Genomic DNA, 24,535 nt, shown 5'->3' on the forward strand with positions numbered 1-24,535 from the left:
CGTATACATTTCTGATAAGTAAACATAAAATACTATAATTTGGATGGAATAAGATAATCAATATACAATAATGTTTGTGTGTGTGTGTTTTTGTAAATTATTTTATTGATTTACAATGCCCAATGCTTGTAAATATATTGCTTTGGGTACAGAGAAGAGGCTTAAGGGGAAAGAACATAAACTTAGACATGGGTGTAAGGTCAAATATTGAGTAGTATAGAGTTATAAGTCTTCATGCCTTCACTTCTAATTAATATCGGGATATTGCAACAAATCGGCGGAATTACAATTTTAAGTTATACCAAGGAGAGTGAGAGTGAAGTAATGGATTGAAGAGAAATACCTTAATTATCGGAGCAATCCAATATTTATAGAGAAGTGTATAACATTGGAAGACTAGAAACGGATCTAAAAGAATTAAGTGAGAATGTATCATCAATGCATAGTATTATCAAATCACTTATATTATATGACATGAATTAATACCATCACTTGACATCTTACAAACTTACAAAAAATTGTGGTGATAGGTTACAAACAAAAATATTTGATGGCAATAGGGTTTGGTAAGGGTGGCAAGGAAAGACATAAAATGAGTCAATGGCAATAAAAAGAGGGTAAATTACATTTTACCTCTCTTAGGTTTGAGATCGATTTCAATTTCTTATATCTTTAAAACATTTCAATTTCATACATGTACTTATCATTTTATTTCAATTTCATACATGTACTTATCATTTTATTTCAATTTCATACATCCATTAGAAAATCTGTTAAGTAAACCATTAAGTAATGACGTGGCAAATATGGGATCCCCATTTGTGCTGACCTGGCTGCCACATTTGTGTCACGTGGTACGAGAGAAAGAGTGTTGGGGGGTGGGAGAAGGGGTGGGTGATGGGGATGGGGAATGGGGGGTGGGAGGGTGGGCACGGTTAGGGATTCTGGGGAAGAAAAGGATCTGGGTTTTGTTTTGGTTTTGTGTTTTTTTTTTATAATTATTTTTATTAAGTTTTTAGCCACGTGGCACAAATATGGCAACCACGTCAGCGTAAATGGGGACCTCATATTTGTCACGTAATCACTTAACGGTTTACTTACCAAATTTTCTAACAGATGTATGAAATTGAAATAAAATGATAAGTTGTATGAAATTGAAATGTTTTAAAGATGTTGTAAGGAATTGAAATCAACCTTAAACCTGAGGGAGTAAAATGTAATTTACCCATAGAAAAAAGTACAGTTTATAGTTTGTACGTCTGAGGGTCATTATCGTTTAATACGTAGAGTCCATAAAGCTACTCAGAATGTATCGATGGTTGGTGGCATGGCCTAGAATCCCGCTAACTTACTTTCATCCTTTGGCTTTTGCTCTTTTAGATCACACAAGTAAATGGTGCCCGCACGTTGCTGCGGGATTAAAATTTGTATGATAAATTATATTTCAAACATATGACAGATCGTTGTACAGAAAATTAATAATATCTATGTTGACAATGTTTATGATGATGTTATGTTATATACAATGGTTTAGACTGATACATTCATTAAATTGCTATTTTAGGGCTCTGGTGATTATGGCTTGGCCTCTTTGTTGAGTCCGTTGATGAATTAATTAGTTGTGAATTAGATCAAGTGAATGGAAAGAAAGAAATTGGTGAATTAGTAGATGTTTTATGTGAATAAATTAAATCAAGCAAGGGCGAAATACCAAAAAGAAAAAAGAAAAACTAATGAAAAAAACTTGAAAACTTTGAATTTTAACGATAAAGACAAAATAAAGGGTAAAATGAATAGTACTAAGTTTGACTTTTTAGGATAAAAATGTAATTTTTCGTTATAATGAACAGTACCACGGGCTTTTCGTTAAAACTCCCTAAAAATTGGAACTTACATAGAAGGCGGTTTTAAGAATGTCATTGTCGAAAATGGTAAAGCAGTTTATCAAACATCAGCATCTCTAGTGTTATGCTTCTGGAATAACAAAACAAAACAACCTAGACAAAATCTTACATTTTTCACAGATGAGCCTCGAGTATCAATGATGTCGTCTTGAAACCACGCCATGCTCCCGCCACAAACTCATAGGAATCCTAAATTCCTAATCCTGCATTAACCAAAATTAAAACGATTATTCGGATTCCTAATTAAAACTGCAAGAACCAAAATCTTAGTAACATGAAGAAGAAAAATACTACCCACACAACAACAATTAATAAATATAAAAACCAAAATACGTTCGAATCAACACAAAAACCCCAAATCTTATGGGAGCTTCCTTCTGAGAATCTCAAACTTTAGCCATTTCAAAATAAGTCGTTCGTATTTCCTCAAATAAGTGCTAAATCCCTCAAAATCCAAATGAGTACTTAAAATATACAAAACTACATTTAAGTTAAGGCTATAGTGCACTAAATAACATTCAAAACCACAATACACCAAAACAAAGATGAATTCAACACCTTGAATATGTAAATATTCATATCTCAATCCAATATGAAACATAATTTTTGTCCTCAAAAACTTTGACCTACAAAACCCATTCCCAATTTTCAACAAAAAACAATCGATTTAAGTAAATACAATGCAGCAAAAGAGCTGTTCGATTTAGCTCCATTTAGTATGGCCAAAAGCTTGAAAAACAGCTTAGAAGCACAATTCCAAATATTACCAAAAGCAAGCAACTTTGGGGTACAGAGCCCACTTTCCCAACCAGATGTTTAAGTTCATGCGAAAGAAGCTCAAATTGAGTGAATCACGTTAAATTCCGGTGAGTTATGTTTACTTTCGTGTTCCCATTTTCGCCTTTATACAATTTTAAACTTGTTCTATCTACGCTCTAAAAGAACACATCAACAGCAGTAAAATTAATCAGAGCAAAATAGCATAACATACAACCATGGAAAAATATGTAAGAGAATGGAAAAACCCCCGAAAATATATATAGTTAGGGATTCGAGCTTAACCTGGGTTCTGGGCGATTTGGACAGGAGGAACTTTAAATTCCTTGCCCTTCACACTTGAGATATGGAAAATTAGAAGAAGGTTAATAGTAGTGATTGATCATATGATATGTAAAATTAACAACCACTGAATTTAATTGTGCAAATTAAGATGCAGAACAGACAGAGGATCTTCTACAACGACGCATTTTAAATACATGCGGGGAAGCTTCCTCTCACGCTGCAGGTATCTTCCTCTCACTTGAAATAGTAATTAATTTAAAAGCATTATTATAACAAAAACTGCATGCATAAACACGCTAGAAATTCACCAAGACCCACAAAATCAGCCAAAAGATACAAAATAGGGGAAAAAAGCTAAATCTGGAAGAAATAAAAAAAGGGGGCTGAAAAGAAAAGGAAAAAGGGCGTTAAGGGAGTAGCCAAACAGCTCCGAAAGCAATTCAATAGTTGATACAACCCATTTAAATTGAACCCAAAAAGCTTCTACCATTTAAAATTCACAGAACACAATCTATACAGTCGGAAAGGAAACAGTCCCAGATGCGAGATTAGAAGAACTCACCGCAAAACTATCCACTCTGAGACTAAGAGAGGTGAAAGAGAAGAGAGCAAGAGACAGCAGACGGCTGGAAAAGAAGAGAACCAAATGTAATGGGAAAAATATTCGATTAAAAGCAGTGAAAAGGAATTGAAAAAGAGATAGGGACGATGACAGACGCGTGGAAGTGAAGGGCACAACCGTCCTTTAACTGTGGAAAACAGGAAAGAAAACGAACAGAAGGAAAATTTTTAAGGGCAATTTCGCCACTTTACTGTTAATAAACAGTAACTTGTGTTTGGGTTTTAGTATATATAAACTAGAAACTTCAACCCGCGCGCTGCTTCAACCCACGGGCTGCTGCAATATTGAAAATTGTATGGAAGATTATGTTTGAAAGATATTGAAGATTGTGTCATAGAAAATTAATCTATTTACCAAATTGTGAAAAGAAGCTTTCCTACCCATATGATATTCAAACTGAAAATTTTGAGTGATAAGAGAACAATCCATCAGTTGTGCAATGGAAAACATAGCATTAGAACAAATCCAACAAAGGAACAAAATTACAACAAACCTTCATTAACTGTGGATGGAATACTAACAACAAAATTTTCTTTGTTTTGAAATCATTGCCAAAGAAACTCATGAACAGTCATCATCTCATAAGTTGTGCCCACTGCAATAGGTGTCCCCGAAGCAGCACATAATTATGTAAGCAAAAAAAAAAAAAAATCGTAAAATACCATTGATATCAATTTTCAAAATACAAACATCTAAGAAGCTTAAACCTGAATCAAATGTCACTATTCAATAAAAATAAACTCAATATTTACTAAATGAATGTAGAACTTGTATTGCATAACATGCCTACTTCATTTAACTGCTAATAAGAGGAACAATAACTTATCTATATGGATGTTAAAAGGAACATCAATTCCATAGTGTGTCCATTGCTTTCATTCTCAAGCACACAATACAAATAAACCAACGTAGGATTCAACTCTTAAGTGAACTAATCAGTGTCATTATATATTTACTAATTGCTATAACTCAAAAATGTGGAATTGTCTTCAATTTTTTTCTCGATTCTCTATATAACCAATCATAGCAAAAGAAGGAAGAGGATGATGCTTACCTGCTTCTTGTTGATCACATGCGTGACTTGAATACTACTTATGCCATCCATGACCAGAGCATTAAATGTAGTTTCTCCGTTCTCATCTGAACTCCCACTAAGCCCAACTGTTCCAATAACATCATGTATTATTATTTCTTATAGTAGCTATCAAACCCATCAACATTCCAAATAAGAAATCACAAAATTAATTACATAATTCAAGAGAAGGTTTTAACATACAAAGAAAACAAAACTTACTTTCGGTTATGATTACAACCTTTAAAAGCTCAATTCATTAGGATCACACAATTTAAAAACTCAATTCATACATACATTCTAATATCATTTGAGGTTTCCACTCCCATAAGAAGTGATACTGAAATAAGCTACATACTACGATTGCCATTGGTAAGAAACTATTTGTCCTGGTTTTTCAAGCACACCACGAACTAAGATCCTAATAGTTAGACCACGGTTGGTAATTCATTAATTCGTTTACATCATAAATTTTGTGGCCAAGCCGAGAAGCAACAATTTTTTTTGCCATCTTCATCTTCTGTACCATGAACTTTCGACTCAAAAAAATTGTCTTTCTCCCTGCCTAATGTGTAATTCCAATGCACACAAACACTAACTAACCAATCAATTCATACGGATAATGCAAACGTCAATTTCCTAGTAACATTGTTCTTATATGAAGATAAAATCAACTGAATCCAACAATCCAAGAACTAATTCTACATGTACCATCACATTTGAGTTCCTCGCAAGTCAAGAAACCCTCAACGACGGAATCCATGATGGAGAACCCATTATCCATAGCCCGCCAGGATGCTCTAATAGCCTCTACGAAGGGCCATGTGCTCACCACCACAGGGTACTGCCCATAATTCGAAGCTTCGTGGCCTATGACCTGATAACCCATCAATAAAAATATGATCTTTAATAAAATAATACCACCCAATCACGCATGTAATGAAAGAACCAACTTTTTCCTCTTTAAATCAGAAAAACTGAACTAAAATTATGCTCAGTTTCTAGGTTTCCTTGCTTTTTAATTATTTTTCTGAGGAAACGAATAGAAAGTAGGAAAATGATGAGATGCAGAAATTGAAGAAAACAAAACCGTCAGCTTTGAAAAAAAAAAAAAAAAAAAAACTCCCAGATGCAGGGTTCAAAGAACTTACCAGAAAACATTAGCCTTTTTGGCTAAAAATCATCTTCAATCCAAATAAAAAAGCTGAAGAAGCTTAAAATGCTTCGGTTTTAGTTTTGAAATTTTTACAAACTGGGTTCAATTTACCGCATAGAAAATTCAACAATACAGAAAAATCCATACCTTTAACGCCAAAAATACCTTCACTATATGAGAGGTCAATCTGCAACACAATAAATTGATCACATCAAACGTAAGTAGATATAATCAAATCAAATTAGAATATTGATGAAGAAGAAATGAAAAGAAGAGGGTTACTCTGCTATGCGTTCAGGATCTTCCTAGAATCAAAACCCCAAAAGACTAAAACGAAATTTGCATTGAAAACCCATTCGGAATCCAAATTTACATCCTTGAATTAGTTGGAGCAATTCAATTGATAAACACCCAAAACACAGTAAACCAAAAATGAAATATACAAACACAGAAAAATAAAAACAATCTAAAAAAAATTCAATTAAAAGAAAGGATTTGAGATATGAGAGACATACATACCTTGCGGGTAGGCAGTGATGGCTGATGGGTAGAGGCTGGCTGCATTGATTCTTTCTGGGAGAAAACGGGAACAAGTATATGCGAGAGAGTGGAGATTATGTTGTATTTATACGTGGTAATTGGTAAAGGCAAGAGGGATCTGAGGAAAAATAGAGATGAAAAAAATACCCAGGAGAAGGAGCGGAGGAGAAGCTGGCCAACGGAGGAGGAGGAGGAGCCTGGAGGAGGAGGAGGAGGAGGTGTTGTCCGAAGAAGGAAGAGGGATGAGATGCTGTCGAACAAATTGGTTCGCGGTTCTGAGAGAGAACTGAGAGATTCTTCTGGAAACCAATGGAAAAGCCGATAGCTTGTCCCTTCCCAACGATGACCAACACGTGTACATCAGGGGCTGTGGAAAACACGAAAAAAGACTGAAGGTGGGCAGCATGGGCGAAACAGAGAATTCACTGTACTAAAAAGCCAAACAGAACGATAAAGCACGAAGTAGCCGAGGGCAATTCTGACATTTCACTGTTCACGAACAGTGAAAAACAGTGCCAATGAAATCGGGTTTTAGTATATGTATATAATGTGTCACACCATTCATACGTGTACGTAGGCCTAACAATTCCTGACACGACTCAATAACCTGACACGACATAAAATTAACAGTTGTTCATGTCGACACGATATCGAATCGGGTCGTTATCGGGTAACCTGATAATCACCTGTTAAGATAATGGTCGAGTATACACGTGGATAACACGATACACGATAAGTAAAATATTAGTTTAATAATCTAAAAAAATATTATAATAATTATATATATTAATTTAACAATTTTATACCCCTAAAAACTATAATATATATATATATATATATATTACATTAAATTTAGAAAATTGGTGACCACTGGATCGGCTGGGATTTAATCTCAGCTGTCCTCCATTGTGCATTAGGTTGGAGGCTATCCTTCTCTTCTATCTCATTCACTCTGATCTCTCCAGTCCAAACTTACTCCCACGCCGTCTTCTTAATCCGCATCTCTCTCGTATCCTCCTTCGTTCACTTCCTTCAACTCGACTCCGGCAGCCATAAGAAAACCACACACATGCAAGCACACAAATGTATGAATTTTGTATTTTTGGGTATTCTGCGTTTTTTTTCAAAAACTAGTGATTTTGGATTTTCGTTAAAATTAAAACTAATGGCTGGGGATTTTTTTGGTATGAGGTTTCTAAGGTTTTTTTATTTTGGAGATTCTGGAGTTTCTGGGTTGGGGCATGTTTACAAACATTCAAAACAAAAACCAATGGTTGTGGCATGTTTGCAAACTTTTGAAAAAGGCTTCACAACCTTGAAAACAAAAACTTTTTCATTTTGTATATCCTTGCACATTTAATATTTTGTAATAGACTAGTAGTGTATGAATGTTTTTTTTATTAGGCTCTTATTTTCGAGTGTAGATGTAGTACTTAAACGACAAATGTGTTTTAATGTTTTGAAGTAATATTTATGTTGTAATGTGCGGTATATGCAAATTTAAGAAAAAAATATATTTTTCTTAACGGGGTCATAATAGGTCGGGTCACTTTACCTGTTGGGTAAAGTGACCCAACCTGTTAAGGATCCGTCAAGATAACAGGTGTTGCATAAAAACGACACGAACACGACACACACAACCCGTTTGCCAGCCTACGTGTACGTGTGTGCGCATCATTGGACATTGGACATTTATTTGTATGATGAGCTACTCAGAGTAAAAGGAAATTTGTTGGTTTGGTGTATGAAGAATTACTGGTCAGTCTCACTTTGGTCCAATGTCAATACACAGATTAAATTGAAGGAAAATTTTCATCTTGGAAAAATTCTCTCGAAATAATGCTTACTAATTGGTTTGGCATTAAATTATGTTGTACTATTGCTCTACCATGCCAAGTTTTGTAACTTAAAAATAAGTTGGTTAATTGAGAGTTGCATCATGTCGTATGTGAATTTATGATTGAGTTCATCTTACATCCAAATCAACCTACTACTCTTAAAGTAAAAAATAATATTGGTCTCCACAGGAACAAAGGTATATATAATTAATATCTTACCATCTTAGTCAAGCAGGTTTGTTCCGATCTAATCACGTTATTTGTATTTGACGTTAGTTTGTTAAAGTTATTAATTATATGGCTTCATGTCAAATAATGATTTAGCCTTGCTAACTTCCTATTGGGACTTCATACACAACTAATTAAGCTTTCATACCATCTTTCAAAGCTAGGTTAAATCCAAGAGCATAAGATAAGAAATAGGACCTAATTAACATCGTCTATGTATAAGCAAACAGGCACAAAAGTGAACTTGATAGATGCACGTTTTAATTAATATGGCCAACCGAGAAAAAAAAAAAAAAAAAAAAAGAGGAGAAATTAGGTTATCATCTCTCGTTTTACTACTTAATTGATTAAAACCTTATTCTTTTTCAATTTTTGATTAAGGTTCTTAGGTATTAATAACATCATTAATTATTTAAATAAGAAAATATTTTATATATTTTTATTTTCAGTTTGTACCCTATTTTTAATTTGCAACCCTTTTTTAATTTGTACCAATTTTCTTTTCAGTTTTAATTTGGACCCATATATTACTTTCTTTTTTTGTCCATATTTTTTAAAGTATTTGTATTTGTACCCATATTTTTTATTTATTTTTATCCATTTTTAATTTTGCTAAATGTACCCATGCTAATTATATGTATTTATTTTATGTTTTAAAATATATCAGTAGTTATTTTTAAAAATATGTTAAAAATTATATGGGTACATTATTTTCTTGCTATACTTTTTTGAAGAATAATCTAATATTTATTTTTAAGTATTTATTATATTTTAAAAATATTATTTGAATTTGTTTAAATTTCATAATTTGTGGAACATTAAATGCATAAATGCATGAGTTAAATCTCTTAAATGATGTTAAGGACCTTGATCAAAATATTTATACAAACAATATTTCAGTCTAACAATTAGGTTGATTAAAGACCAGAACCAAGATGACCCAAAAAAAAACTTTAATGATTGCTTGAACACGCAATAGTCCAAGGCAAAACCTGTTTTCATTCAACAAAGCGAAAGAGTCAAAACATACAATTTTCCCACAAGTCGGCATGCAATTATCCCTACCATTATTAGTACTCAACTCCCTGATAAGACGATTGATAAGTTGAGCCATGGGGCTCGATATCCACGGAATAGGATCCTCTCCGAGGCAAATCTTCGAGATCCTTCTGACCCACTAATACGGACCGTTGGATTTTGATTCACTGACTACAATTATTATAACTTTTAGAGGGTCCCCTATTTGTAGCCATTTGATCAAAATCCAACAGCATGTGTTATTAGGTCAGGAGGATCCAATTCCGATATCCACAAACAAACCGACAAGCCACATGACACGAAGATTAATTGATGATGATTATATGGTCCATCACCAACTTGAATATCATCTTACAATATCAAAAAACTAGCAGTAGTACTCCACTCATAGTCACCACAGTTGAATATCAGAGTGTAGAACGAACAAGACTAACAAAATAATAAGAATATTATTAAACTAACTGAGAATGCCGAAACGGCTACAAAACCCTAAGAGACTACATTGTGAATGTCTTGTTCTCAAATGAATAACAAAACACCCTATTTATAATAAACTAACTCTAATCTCTAACAAAACCTAATTCTAACAAGCTAAACCCAAAAAACCAAACATTCAAATAAACCAAAATGCTAATATTTTCCAACACCCCCCGTCAAACTCATGGCGGTATACAACATGGGCTTGCAAACAAGCAGATGCGGACATCTGGCTCTGTTAGGCTGACAGACAGACAGGTAGGCTCTGCAACACGGATAGACAGGCAAGCGGTTCAAGTGAGCAAACGAACAATCTAAGCGAGTAGGCGAGCAAGCGAACAAGCAATTCCAGCAATCAACAAATTATGGCAACCAAACGTTGGGAGTATGGACTTCATCACTAAACAGACAAATTCCCATACCCCATTAGCAACAACAAACATCAAGAGCAAGTTATTTTCATGTTATCCGTGTGGGCCTCAAACTAACATAAAACAATAGCCCAACTCAATAAGTTTGGCCCATCAACAAATTCATTCTCTCGGGCCAATCCAACTAGTGGCTTGGTGGGTTCGAGTCGCAAGATGCAGCACAACAAATGCAAGTTTGGCGACGTGACAGGGTTGGGTCCAAGGCTGCGGGAGGTTCATCATATCCGATCTGACGTGACGCGCAGGGAGCAGTGGTGAATGGTTTAAACAACATATGCACAATGATGATCTTAGTCAAGCAGAGACTGATTTCAGCAAGTTTGCAACAACAAGTTTGCAGGAACAACAAATGGCGGTGATTTGGTGTGAGATCTTAGAGACGTGGTTCAGGATGGATCAGTAGCAACGGCATACGGGTTTGGGTTCTGATGATGGAGTGGTGGTTCCAACAGGACAAGGGTTGGGCTAGCCAGATGTGGCAGCGGGGATGCAGGTACAATGTAGCAGCGGATTCAGCAGGTCATGGTGCAGACGGCGGTGGACAATGGCGGAATCGATTCAAGTAGTGGAGTCGTGATTGTAGGGCGGCGAGGTGGAGCGACGGTTGTGCGGTGGTAACTTGATGTAGGATAGGAACAGTGTGCGGCAAAGTACAAGAAAGCTTCAACAATCCTCTTTTTGTTTTTCTGCTAACTAAACCAACAACAATAAACTAGCATACATACGTACTGACAAACAGATACCAACCCAACCAAGCAAATTAAATCCTGAAGGATTGAACTTGCTTTGATAACAAGTTGAATATCAGAGTGCGGAACGAACAAGACTAACAAAATAATAAGAATATTATTAAATTAACTGAGAATGCCGAAACAGCTACAAAACTCTAAGAGACTACATTGTGAATGACTTGTTCTCTAATAAATAACAAAGAATCCTATTTATAATAAATTAACCCTAATCTCTAACAAAACCTAATTCTAACGGGCTAAACCCAGAAAACCAAACATTCAAATAAACCAAAATACTAATATTTTCCAACACCCTTTGCCATATATATATACTTCTAGACATGAACAGTGAAAAAAATTAATAGTAGATATCGTGATTAAGCGAAGATAATGGTACTTTGACAATGCCACCCCACTTAAAACTCCAAAACAAACTTTATTTATCTAACATACATGTTTATATATACTACTGTGCTTGTAAATAGATATTTCTCTGACTTGGACGGACTGATAACATTCTTATATGATAATATATATTATATGATATTGGGTTGTTCAGTTATATAGGACCGTTCGGCACGTGGCAAAGCGTGTCTGAGGATGACAACGATGATGATTATTGTCGATCGAAATTCCACAGGTCGATCTCGCTGTTGTTGTAGTCGTGTATGGCATGGTAGGTGTTGGATGAAGACAACGATCCTCGTAGGGTACTTGGTAACTGGCGTTCATGATCATGATCATTGTTGTCATAAGGGTCAGTGATATTGAAACAAGTTAACTGCCTAGAGGTCTCAGTTTGTCCATTGAGTTGTGAAGCCACAAGGCGGTCAAGAGCTGCCCAGTTGGTGATTCCTGAGTCCATGTGGTGTGCATGGTAATCCATATTTTGGTGATGATCAGTAAAAGGACTCACCGGGTTGTTATTATTCTCTGTGACCATCATCCCCTCATGAATGTTTGGTTGGTAACAATCCTGGCTGCTTGTGGAGTTTGGGCTGTCTAGGGTCGGAAGTTTCAAGAACTTCTCATGGAAGCCATTGTGATTACTAGTATTACTAATGCCTATGTTGATTGGTTGGAGATTAAATCTTGTGCTGTTATTGTTAATGTAGGCTTCATTCTCTTCTTCATTGCATGTCCTCCCCATGTAATGAAGTATTGGCTCCAAAGCTCCCTCGGGACACGAATCAAACAGTGATTGGCCATTTCTTGTTTCTGTTATGATGGATGTAGTAGTATTCAAGATTGGGCTGCTCAAAATTTTGTGGAGGTTTTTCTTCTTGAAAATTCGGCAAACCACCCATCCCTCCTCTTGTGCTGCATCTCCCACAACAGTGGGTACCTGTTCATATGAATAAAACATACATAAGCATCTTTTGTTGTCAGATAGATGGTTGAATTTCCAGTTTTTGAACCACACATTTCATTACTCGTAGTAGTCTAGAAAACAAGGAACATCTACATGGAGAAAAAAATGAACATGTGAAAATCATTTCTCATTAAAAATAATTGTAGGGTACTGAAAATGGCTTACATTAGTGATATTGCAATTGCTAGTATTATTGTCGTCGAGTCTATATTCATGCATGATCCAATCAGACTTTTGGCCATGGGGAGCTCGGCCTTTGTAGAACACAAGAGTCTTCCTCATACCGATCCGCCTGCAGTTGCTACATATCACTTTATCACGGCCAGTTGCCTTCCAGAATCCAGCAGCAGTTGCACGATTTGTTCGTATTCCAGTCGGGTACTTCTTGTCTTTATGGCTGAAGAAATACCAATCATTCTGTGGTGCAGTTCCTATCTTACACTTCTCTGCAAAAATTCCATTAAAAACATTGGTTCATATGAATAAGCAATTAGTTTCAAATATAAAATGGCTACATAGATGTATACGTCTTATTATATATATACTTATATATATGTATATATGTATATATGTACCTTGTATATCCCATGGCTCAAGCTTATTGAGATCGACTTCACGTATGACATCGAGATCGATCCTCTGATTTGAGACCTTCTTCTTCAAATAGTACTGCAAGAGTTCCTCTTCGGTTGGATGAAACCTGAAACCAGGAGGGACTTGAGATTGCCCATTTACAGATATGCTCATGTTTTCAGGCGCCATTTTGATTAACAAATATTAAAGGTTTCTGAAATCTTTTTTTGAAGAATCCAAAAGAATATAAAGTAGTTAAAGCGATGGAGTAATACTGAAGAGAGAGAGAGAGCGAGAGAGAGAGAGGAGGTAATAACAACAAAGTAAGTTGGTGTACGCAAAGAACAATGTGGGGAGGACTATATATATACGTTGTGGTGAGAATATACATGAAAAAAATTCAAGCTTTTGGTTCTCATAGGACACGTGTACAGATGATTTTTTCAAAGTGTAGGGTTTGTTTCATTATGTTATGAGAAGGGCCTCTCACCTTGCATTACACGGAAGTGGAAAGACGTGGGGTCCATGGATGTGGGCATCAACAAGGGGTCCCACATATAGGACCGTGTTGGAAACTAGCTTTAGTGTAGGGTGCAAACTCACATCCACGACTGAGACCCTCTACAACTGTGACCCTCGACCTTAAAAAACTACGTCGTAAACAGCCACGGACCATTCTCTCTCTATCTCTCTCTCTCCCGCCCCCTTTTTCTTTTGTGCAACCACTGTGACAAAGATAGTGGGGTATGTATGTAGGGATGGAGGCAGATTGTCTCCACTTCTGTTTAGATGTTTTTTTCATTCTTTTTTATTTTGTACGGTTACACTTAAATTACGTCAATATTTTATATTAATTTTTTTTATATATATAATAAAACAAAAAATAATAAGAATATAAAATATTGACGTGACTTAACCGTAACTGCACAAATTGAAAGGGATGGGAAGAGCACCCAAGGGCAGACAATCTGCCTCCAGTAGGGATTGCTCTTTCATTGCCCATTAGAGGAGAAAGATAAATAGAAAAACTAATGAAAAGAATTTGAAAATTTTGAGTTGTAATGATAAAAATAAAATAAAGGGTAAAGTAAATAGTACCATAATTGACTTTTTAGTGTAAAAATATAATTTTTCGTTAAAATAAACAATATCAGAAACTTTTCATTAAAATTCACAAGATAAAAATGTGACATGAAGAAATGACATTAGCCGAGCTTCTAGAGAAAACCCTATGATTGTAAATCTCATATTGTAACGTGCAAACGGCCCTTAGCTCAAAGCTGCTATAGTTTTCATATAAACCAATAATACTTATGTACTCACTAATTACTACTAAGTACTCACTTTCTGATTAAAATCTAATAAAAAATGTAATGTGTTTCTTAATTTTTAAGGTTCAAGATAAATGCATAAGATGTCCATTATTTTTAAAACAATCAAACATGCTAAAATATCATTGGATAGAATTAAAAATAGAGTACTCGCTAGTGAGTAACCAAGTATTATCCTTTATAAATGGTATGTGGTTGCTCTTGAGTAAGGGTAGGAAGTGCAACTGTCCATAACCTCTATTCAAGGGGCATCAAAGTTTTTATTGTTAATATGTATACATGTAAATATTTAATATTAGAATTTTTTTAGAGTTTTTTATACAATGATATATTTACACTAAAGGATGAAGAAGAAATTAGTTGCGAACTCACCATTTTCGAGATTCGAACCTAAAATCACTCATTCACAAATAAAAAGAATATCACTAGATTGTAGTAATCTCAAACTAGTTATTTATTAATAGAACAATTAAAAAAAATTAACTATAATATACACTTCTCTCTTTCACAAACCTAGCGTGCGTTTAACATTCCTTATTCTTTTTTATCTTCCATTCTCTCTTTTTCAATCTTGCTTTTCATATATCCATGAAGCTCTCTTTAGTTATGCGAAAAATAAGAAACTAATAAATATGTTATTCGATTGAAGTTGTTGAAAAATTACTTGCAGTCTACTATGACATAGAAAAGATTAAATGGACGGCCATCTTGGAGAAGGAAATTTGTTGGAAATGCTTGATTTAAAAATTTGAATGATGATTTTGCCTCTAGGAACACTAAAAGAATAAATTTTTATAAATGTACGCTTAATATTTATATTAGTCGAACTATTATGATTTAGGCCTTGAAAAGAGACATATCTATGGAGACTAGGGGTGGGTTCAAAAAACCGAAAACCGAAAAAAACCGAAAACCAAACCGGACCGAGACCGAAAAAAACCGAACCGAAAAAAAACCGAACCGAAACTGTCAAACCGAACCGAACCAAATCTGGTCAGTTCGGTTTCGGTTTTTGAGGTTCGGAAACCGAACCGAACCGATATATATATATATTTAATTATTTGTTTCAATATTATAAATAGTTTAGTCATACAATCATAACAAAATATAACCTGTTGTCAAGTTGGTTTCCGGGAAATTTTTAAAGCCCCAGTGCATGGGTTCGAACCCTCATGCCTCCAGGATTTCAGAAGAGTTTTTAAACTTTTTTTGAGAAATCGTCAAAACCCTTTCTTCTAACCCTAGCCACTAGCAGCCGCACCTTTTATTTTTTTCATTCCTCTCTTCTCTTCTCTCTCGTTCCCTGCCTCCAGTCTAACCCTAACCAAGTAACCATCTCGTGCAGCCGAGCCTCCTCTCTCTCTCGCTGGGTCTCTCTCCGCTTCGTCTTCTTCCTTCCCAGCGACCTGTGACCTGCGACCTGTCTCACATCTCGCCGATGCCATCTCACTATCAGTCTCTCACCCCCGTGACCCATGACCCGGGCGCGACCCACGACTTCCTCTCGCCATTTCGAGTCTCGACCCACAAATTCCCTCTCTTTACAGGTATACCTTCAGCTTTATGTTTTTCGTTTTTTGTTTTGATGATTAGTGATTTAATATGATCAAAAAGGTAGGGGAAAAAGGTAGCTGGAAGTTTGACAAAAGGGGTTGTTTAGATTTTGGTGAAAACCCCACCAAGAAAATCTAAAGTTTTTTTCCGAATCGATTTTGTTGTTGTGATTTGTTGATCTGAGCTGTGCAGTTGAGGGTGGTGTGAATCTATGATACAAAATCAGATGTGAGTTGTTTCAAACTTTGTATGTTTGTTTGAATTTAGGAATTAGGAAGTTAGGTTTTGCAGCTTCAAAGAGCGAAGAGATCTTTTTACGATTGATCATTGCCAGTTTGATCTTGATTTCGCTTCTCAGTGAGTATAATATTGGAAACATTTGTAGTGTCTGTGAGCATTTGTTGTTGTAATTGGCTGTGCATATATTAAGTTGCTTGGAGACGCGTTTAATTGGACGAAGAAAAAGAAGAAGAAAATGGTTGGGAGGACTGATGGAGTGACCGATAATGTCTACTCAAATGGGTTGCTTCACCACTCAAGTGATTCTGTTGAGCAGAAGCTTGATGAGCTTCGGATAGTTGGTGTAGGTGCAGGTGCTTGGGGAAGTGTCTTTGTTGCTATGTTGCAAGATAGTTATGGTCATTTAAGAGATAAGGTCCTAATAAGAATATGGAGAAGACCAGGAAGATCAGTTGATAGAGCAACAGCCGAACATTTATTTGAAGTGATCAATTCAAGGGAGGATGTACTTGAGAGAATACTAAGAATAAGTACTTGAGAGAATAACTCTTTTGCTTTTATATTTTCAAAACATGTACTTGAGAGAATACTAAGAATAAGTAAGCCAATTTACTACCTTACATTGCAGATAACTGGACAACCAAGTGTACTGTATTATGCTGGTCCAATTCTTCAGGTAAATCCTGTGAATCTGGATTAGGATTGATGCTATCATCCTCTCTCTGTATAAATAATTGATGTTTGTTTAAGCATATTGCATATGATTCGCATTCGGGGAGATGGAAACATGTCATATTTTCTATTTCTATCTTATGTTGTGGTTGTTTTGCATTTTTTGGAGGAACAAAAAAAAAAAAAAAAACCGAAACCGAACCGGAAAAACCGAACCGAAAAAAAAACCGAACCGAAAAAAACCGAAAAAAATTTGGGCCGAACCGAACCGAACCGAAAATTCGGTTTGGTTTCGGTTTTGGCAAAAAACCGAACCGATAAGAACCGAACCCAGCCCTAATGGAGACAGACAATTTGTACTTTTTATTTTTCTTGAGAAAATAATGGGTCAAAAAATGCCCCAATTTAATCTTTAGCCCTAGGCCACTAAAAACTCAAGAACTGCCTCACATACACCTTGTCTTGAAGGCCAAAAAAGATATTATATCTATTCAAGGGGTATAGTGAAATTCTGCTATGTAAGATATATGACATACCTCGACTCGGAATGTTCACTAGGACTCCGAAACAAGCTGTGCTGGCCGACACCAGAAAGGTGACGAAGCCATAAAGTGCAGTTATATGGAATATGTGAATAAATTTAAACCTAAGAGTGCTTAAAATATCAGAGTGCGCTGGTGAACGGGTATGCACTCACTTCACACGTGTCGTCAGAGCATAAATAAAGTACAGTAGTGTGGGTAAAGATCATACCCTCAGAGGTAGCCACTTATACTAGATTCGCCATGAATCCTCGTCGATACGAACTTTCAGCAACTCAAACTTGGAGGGGCGCAAAACAAAAAATGTTAGTGAGCAAAAACAAAGCTTTTAAAAAAAACTATTTATCTTTCCAAAAAGTAATAACCCCTCACCGTAAAACCTATATAATTTCCCAGAAAATAATACTACATACATATATAAGAACTATGCTCGAGAGGAGTGAAACCAGGTGTATGCCATGTCAATCATCTCAACAACGAATAAGCAAGCCAGGTGAAATGAATCAATATAAAATGACATATCAGCCGGAGTCACCTAATGTGACCTGTACGGCTGAGTCCATTGCTCATCAATCAAATCTTACACATGAGTCGGAACCATCTAATGTGGTCTGTACAACAGGCTAAGTGTAAATAAATACGCTCAAGTGCTATGATCACGTGAAGGCTGTGCAAAGTATCGCAAGCCACCTACGAGTCGGAACCACCTAATGTGGTTTGTACGACAGGCTGACACCTGCCTTGGATCAAAGGTGAGATTATGGTGCGGGAGGTGAACGATCACGTGAAGGCTAGGTCCTGGCCATGGACGGAGCACTAACACCAGGGTGCAGGATATTAATCACTAAATGCAACTCATCATAATCATACACACCACCATTGCTACCATCAATATATACTCACTTGAAGCTTACTTGTGCGTTCGCAGCGTCATGCAACATTATGCATAACTACACTAATACATATACTAAAATATAACGCAAGTATGACATGGCATTTCAATCACATTTCATTTAAAACAATTTTTGAGAAAAACGTAAAGCATACATACGTATATATAGAAAACCAAAAGCCCACTCACCTGGAGCATGCGCTACAATTTCTTAGCACAAACTTCTAGGCGTCACGAATCATCGATGCCTAGAACAATTATCAAATCACATCTCAGAATCCTTACTGATAGAACACGTAATTTACATAAAACACATCCCCAAGGACGATCTAGAATGATTTGAGACCCATTGACCAAAAGTCAACCGTCGGTCAAAGATCGACGGTAGGATCTACAACCCTACATAACTCGATCCGGAAGATCCGCATTTCAGATTTCCGATCCGTAACTTCCAAAGATCCACATTATGCTTCTAGAACAACATACTAATGTTTCATTACGATCCAATGGCCAGATCTCTACCAATTGCAAATTCAAGTGGCGGTTAACGTTTTATTTTATAAACTTACAAATCCAATTCAGGAAGATCCGTACGTTGGATTCCCAATCCGTAAGTTCCTACGTTTCTCAAATATTACGAACTATAACATATTAAATTTTAGTGATGATTCAACGGTCGGATCATCGATTGCTATAATATTCCAGTGGTGGACCTTAACGAAATTTTGCCGGATTCTGCAGATTTTCTGGGCAATCTTTGGAACTCCATATCTCACTTGTTTGTCAACCAAATTCAACCCATAATATACTAAAACGAAACTAAACAAGTATAATACGATTATACATACTTGGAGTCCAAATGGTCCCCGGAGAAGGCCAGGAAATAGCCTGAAAGACGGCTGTCCGCAGGAAAACAGGGAAATTCGCCAGAATTTCTGGGCAACCTTTCAACGTCCATAACTTTATTAATACTCAACGAAATCAAGTGATTCAAAAACGGAAATTATATTTCTCGACGAGATGAAGAGATTGGTACCTTACACGATGACTATCTCGCCATGATTTTTCCGGAAAACGCCTCGAAAGTGGCGGAGGTAGCCAGAAACTGGGCAAACTTTAAATCGTTATAACTTTCTCATTTCTCCACCAAATCACACGATCCACACATGAAAATTCATCTACACAACATGAGGAATCGATTTATACCTGTTTTGAGTTCAAAAGATGACTGGTAATTGTCTGAATCACGCCTAGAAATCTCGGCCCAAAACCTTGTTCTTCGAACTCCAGGTTAGGATTCGTTTTCAATGAAACGAAAGTCAATACTGGGTTTATGGTGGTGAAGACATGCAGATAATGGTGGTTTTGATGTTGAACAAGCCGAAATTTTTGGTGATGATGATGGTTTGTTTCATCGGAGAAAGGGAGAGCCGAGAAAGAGTTAGAGAATGAGCATCCCATTATGACACGTGCACAATTTAAACTCAAGTTATAGAAGTTAAGACTACATTATTGCTTTGTCATAAAGGCGCATCAAAATTTTAGTTTTACCTGTTTAATTAGGTTGTTATTGGTTCGTTAGCCTTCTAATTAGTTGGTTAAACCAGTGCGCATGTGCTATGAATTATCATTTATAATGTTATTCATTGTTTCTAAGGAAAATTAATGAAAAAAACTTGAAAACTTTGAGTTTTAACGATAAGGACAAAATAAAATGTACAATGAATAGTACCAGGATTGACTTTTTAGTGTAAAAATGTGATTTTTCGTTAAAGTGAACAGTGCCGAGAGTGTTTCGTTAAAGTTCCATTTTTCTATCCATATTAGAGAATACGAAGTGTTAAGTCTCTTCACTTATTAGTTAAATGCTCATTTTAACATTGTATTATAATAGAATATCGACGTGTCAAAACACAACCCGTTTATTTGTTTCTTCATCTACTCAAACATGACAGCACAGGTATGAGAGCCTTGAGATATACAGAAATTAACCAGCTCATACATAAACTAGTTAAACTGCTATTTCAATTTGAGCTTGAATATCAAAATTTCAAGCTAGATTCATGGTTCAAGCCCTCAACTAATTATAATTAAGTATATATCAAGCACGAAACTAACCAACTAAGGAACATTACATTTGTATTTTACTGTTAAGACGTACTGCATTAACGAGACCTAAAGAACTTGTAGACAGATTGGTGGGATCACTAGTACGTACACGATTTACCAATTAATGGGACTCTTTGATGCAGGACAAAACTAAGGGTATCGAGGAGAGGGGGATAGATAACCTGGGATTCGCTTAACCAGGGGCAACGGAGTTTGCTCACGTCGCTAATCATGGATTCGCTCAAACGACTAAGCCAAATGCTTGATTTTAGAAGGAGAAATCACTCTCTTGCACAAGGCAAATACAATTTTAATTCATTCAAGCTTCCCCAAAGACTTTTGATACATCAATATTTAAAGGAACATAAATATACTACAACTTCCTAAGAAACTCTCTAAAAAAGACTTGACAAGTTCCTATGTCATTAAAATACACAGCCTTATTATTCCAATGCATGCTAGTGGTCTTCAAATTGTTTTCTTCAAGGTCTGTCTCCCGCATCATTCTCCTATTCTAAAAAAAAACTCGTCCTCGAGTTTCATTTAATCTTCCTTGACGCATGAGGGATATTAGTAGCTTCAGGACTTGTGGTTGTGGGAACTTACTCAGGCTCATCATGGAACAGATAAAGATCAGAGAAATTAAAAATTGGGACCGAATGAAAAGCATGTCGTATATTTAATTGTAAGATAATAAAAAACATGTGGTATATTTAATTGTAAGGGTAATATTATATACGTATTAGTCGTGTAGTTGAAGGTTGTCAGGTACAGTTGCATATATAGTTAATTCTACACCTGTTTTTTTTTTCCTCCAGTTTTTCTTCTCTTCCGACGATTATTCATATATTTTTCCCATATTATTTGAGCTTACAGTTACACATGCATGATAATTAAACATCCACTGTGGTATACGTACATGCATATTAATCTATTCTCTAATAACAAGTGTGCTAAGTTATTGCTAGTAGACAATACCAAATATATTATAGACACTGTATATGATGACAAGCAATAAAGTTGGAAACAAACGTTGGTTGCTATAAAATTGCTCATATATATTACAAGTTTTACTATTCAGGAATTGAATTTACATGAGTTCATATTGTTTCACATAACAGACAGGGTTTATAAAAAAGTCATGGATCTATTCCAGTTCGCATGATTTAGTAACTGAAGGGTAGTCAACTGATCGAATTTAACGTTTAAAAAAAATGATCAAATTTAACGTTTAAAAAAAAAATGATACACCACATGAAAAGTATTTCAAGTATGCATAAAACTTCTCCAGCTTAACAATCCCAAATCAGGTTTCCACGGGAAAACTGTTTTTTCACCCAAAAAATTCTTTAAACCCTAAAATCCCTAAATGGTCACTACAATTTAAAACATGATTCAATTCATTTATCACCCGTATTTATGGCATGATCGTTATAAGTAATCGATTTACAATCTTGTATTCCAGCGATTTATTTTGTTCAAAAGAAGAAGAAAAAAAACGTTTTAACTTAGACATTAACAGTAGTGGTGAAAACTGAAACAAGTTGTACTTTTAATATATCTTATTACAAGGTATTCGCCAATTCTTTCTCTGAATTTGTAAGGAGTTTCAATTTCCGACATAAACTTTAATTTTGGTCGATTACCTTCTAAATTTTTATAATTGGCCAATCTCCTTCATGTACTTTAATTTTAGCCAATTACCCATGAACTTTTGTAACCAATTTACCCTTGAACTTTAGCCAATTAACATCTTATTAACTCTTTTTTTTTTGGGTTTGGGGGGGAGGGGTTGGGTTTTGTAATTGTCTAAAGTTAAAGTTAAAATGAAAAATTGACAGCTTCTCACAAGTTTGGAAATAAATAAATAAAATACTACATCTTATTACGTAACTTTTTTTTTCCGTAGTTTGGTAACGAAATATATGGTGACACATTCGCTTGAATTCCTCTAGTAGCCAGGCCAACCAAAATTTCGTGGGAAGGTTTGTATTGCATGATATCCTAAATCATTATGCTCATTGTACAATCAGATCTTGAAGGAGATTTCCCATCGTCTTTCTCTTTCTATCGCCTCTGCCATTTAATACGAACATGCTACCCTCCACTAAACCCAAATGGATCTGCTAATGTTTTTTATCAAAATTTCAATATTACGCTTTTATTATTTAATAAGAAATTAGTTTTGTTCACAATGTTTCCTAACACACGAAATGTATGTTTTTAATCACAACATGCTACATGCTCACGTATTACAATTTTTTAGGATTAATCGTTGGAGCCATTCATGTTTAAAAAAGTATGCATGGTAGCAATATAATCTATACGAATTATGAAAATAGTCGGATTTTTATAATTTTTAGATAATATTTTGTACATAGTGAGTTTCCAATAGAAAATGGCACACTGTGCTTTCTATACGGGTTTGGACACATTACTGTGGTAAAGTAGCTTCGCAAGTCGTCCCAAAGAGGTTTTTTATTTTTTATTTTTTTTCTTTTTTACTATAACAATACACGTCCACTTTGTTGTAGATAATAATGGATATCTCGCAAAAAAACTAGGGAGGTTTGAAGGTTTTCTGAGAAGAATTGTGAGGCAGTGAGTGAGAGAGAGAGAGAGAGAGGAAAACTAACTTCAATACAAGGAAAGTGAATTACAAGATACCACTCCCAATGCCTAACTAATTTCCTTTTATAGTAGGCTAACTTATGCTAGAATTACCACATTACCTTTTCTTACAATCCCACCTATTTCTAACTAACTTGATCCATATCACTACCTTATAACAACCAATGCATAACGACCTTATAACAACCATTGCCACATGTATGCTATAGCCATTAATATCAAGTATAAAAATTTCATAGACCAATACACCCTCCTACCCCTTAGAAATCTTTGATCGTCCTCATTTCCTGTATTCGACTTGATATTTGCACTCTTACATGGAGAGGCTTACTTGGCTTCAATAGACTCTTGGAATTTTGTACACCCAAAATCTTGGATACCCAGTACATGTAATTCTAATAAATAAATAGGTAAAGAAAAACGGGAAATTAGAGCAGAAAGCACACAAAATTGACAGGATTCCCACATGTATCGAACTTGAGGAAAAAAAATGAAGACGTGTACCTGGTTTTCTTGGGGTACAAAATTCACATGAAAAAAAAGGAAAAATGCTGTTTTAACTTCAATTATAATCTTACAATATAATTTGCACAGCACTAAAACTCATTATAATAAGATGGAAAAACCATATGCATGCAAATAAAACCCCAGATTTAAAAAGAAAAAAAAAGAGAGAAATTAGGTTCTCAGCTCTTTTTTTGCTTCTTCATTGATAAAACCTTATTCTTTTTCAATTTTTGATCAAGGTCATCGAGTTTTAATAAACGTCTATTAATTATTTTAATAATAAAATATATTTTATTTCTAAATATATTCATTTAATGTTAGAAATGGTACATTTGGTATATTTATATTTATGATTAAGTTTTTTATCATATATTTTTATTTTTAGTTTGTACCCATTTTTAATTTGCAACCCTATTTTAATTTGTGCCAATTTTCTTTTTACTTTTAATTTGTACCCATTTTTTATTTTGCTAAATGTACCCATGCTAGTTATAATTTGTTTTATGTTTTAAAATATATTAATAGTTATTTTTTAAAATATGTTAATAATTATGTGGGTACATGAGTGGAAGAAACCGGAGAATCATTGGCTTAAATGTGATTTCGATGGGGCATGGGTGGAGAATGAAGGAATCGGCGGGGTGGGAGTTATTGTTCGTGACCATTTGGGTAAGTTTGTGGTGGCAATGGCTATGCAAATCCTTGGAGTGACCTCACCCCTGCATGCAGAGATGGAAGCAGCAAGGGCGGTGGTGCTGTTTGCTCAAAAAATGGGAAGCCAATATGGTTGAGTTTGAAGGTGATGCAAGTATGGTTATTGTGGCTTTGAATTTGGATGAGGTTTCAGATTTTTCTCCTTTGGGGCATGTGACAAATGATGCACGACACTTTCTTCTAGGGGTGCAACTTAGGTTGGGCCAATCCGAACCCGCCCATGTCCAACTCGACTTTAAACCCGAACAAGCGGTTTTTTTTTAGTTATAACCCGCCCAAACCCAACCCAATTTCAACAT

General features: G+C 35.4%; 2 protein-coding genes and 1 pseudogene across 2 annotated transcripts in view; all 3 read right to left on the bottom strand.

Annotated features, from left to right (window-relative positions):
• LOC126632043 (kinetochore protein NUF2 homolog) overlaps positions 1-24,535 on the bottom strand; it is a 53,590-nt gene that overhangs the window by 17,352 nt on the left and 11,703 nt on the right. The gene's annotated exons all lie outside the window — the stretch shown is intronic.
• Positions 1,861-6,754, bottom strand: LOC126632046 (uncharacterized; annotated as a pseudogene).
• On the bottom strand, positions 11,451-13,362 carry LOC126632044 (NAC domain-containing protein 43-like). The gene is made up of 3 exons (XM_050302262.1): positions 13,047-13,362; positions 12,637-12,917; positions 11,451-12,444 (listed from the first exon to the last, which is right to left on the bottom strand). Exons 1-3 carry the CDS (start codon positions 13,231-13,233, stop codon positions 11,716-11,718), a joined length of 1,197 nt encoding a protein of 398 aa, XP_050158219.1. The 5' UTR covers positions 13,234-13,362; the 3' UTR covers positions 11,451-11,715.

Source organism: Malus sylvestris, chromosome 8 (genome assembly GCF_916048215.2).
Source record: "Malus sylvestris chromosome 8, drMalSylv7.2, whole genome shotgun sequence".
Lineage (NCBI taxonomy): Eukaryota > Viridiplantae > Streptophyta > Magnoliopsida > Rosales > Rosaceae > Malus > Malus sylvestris.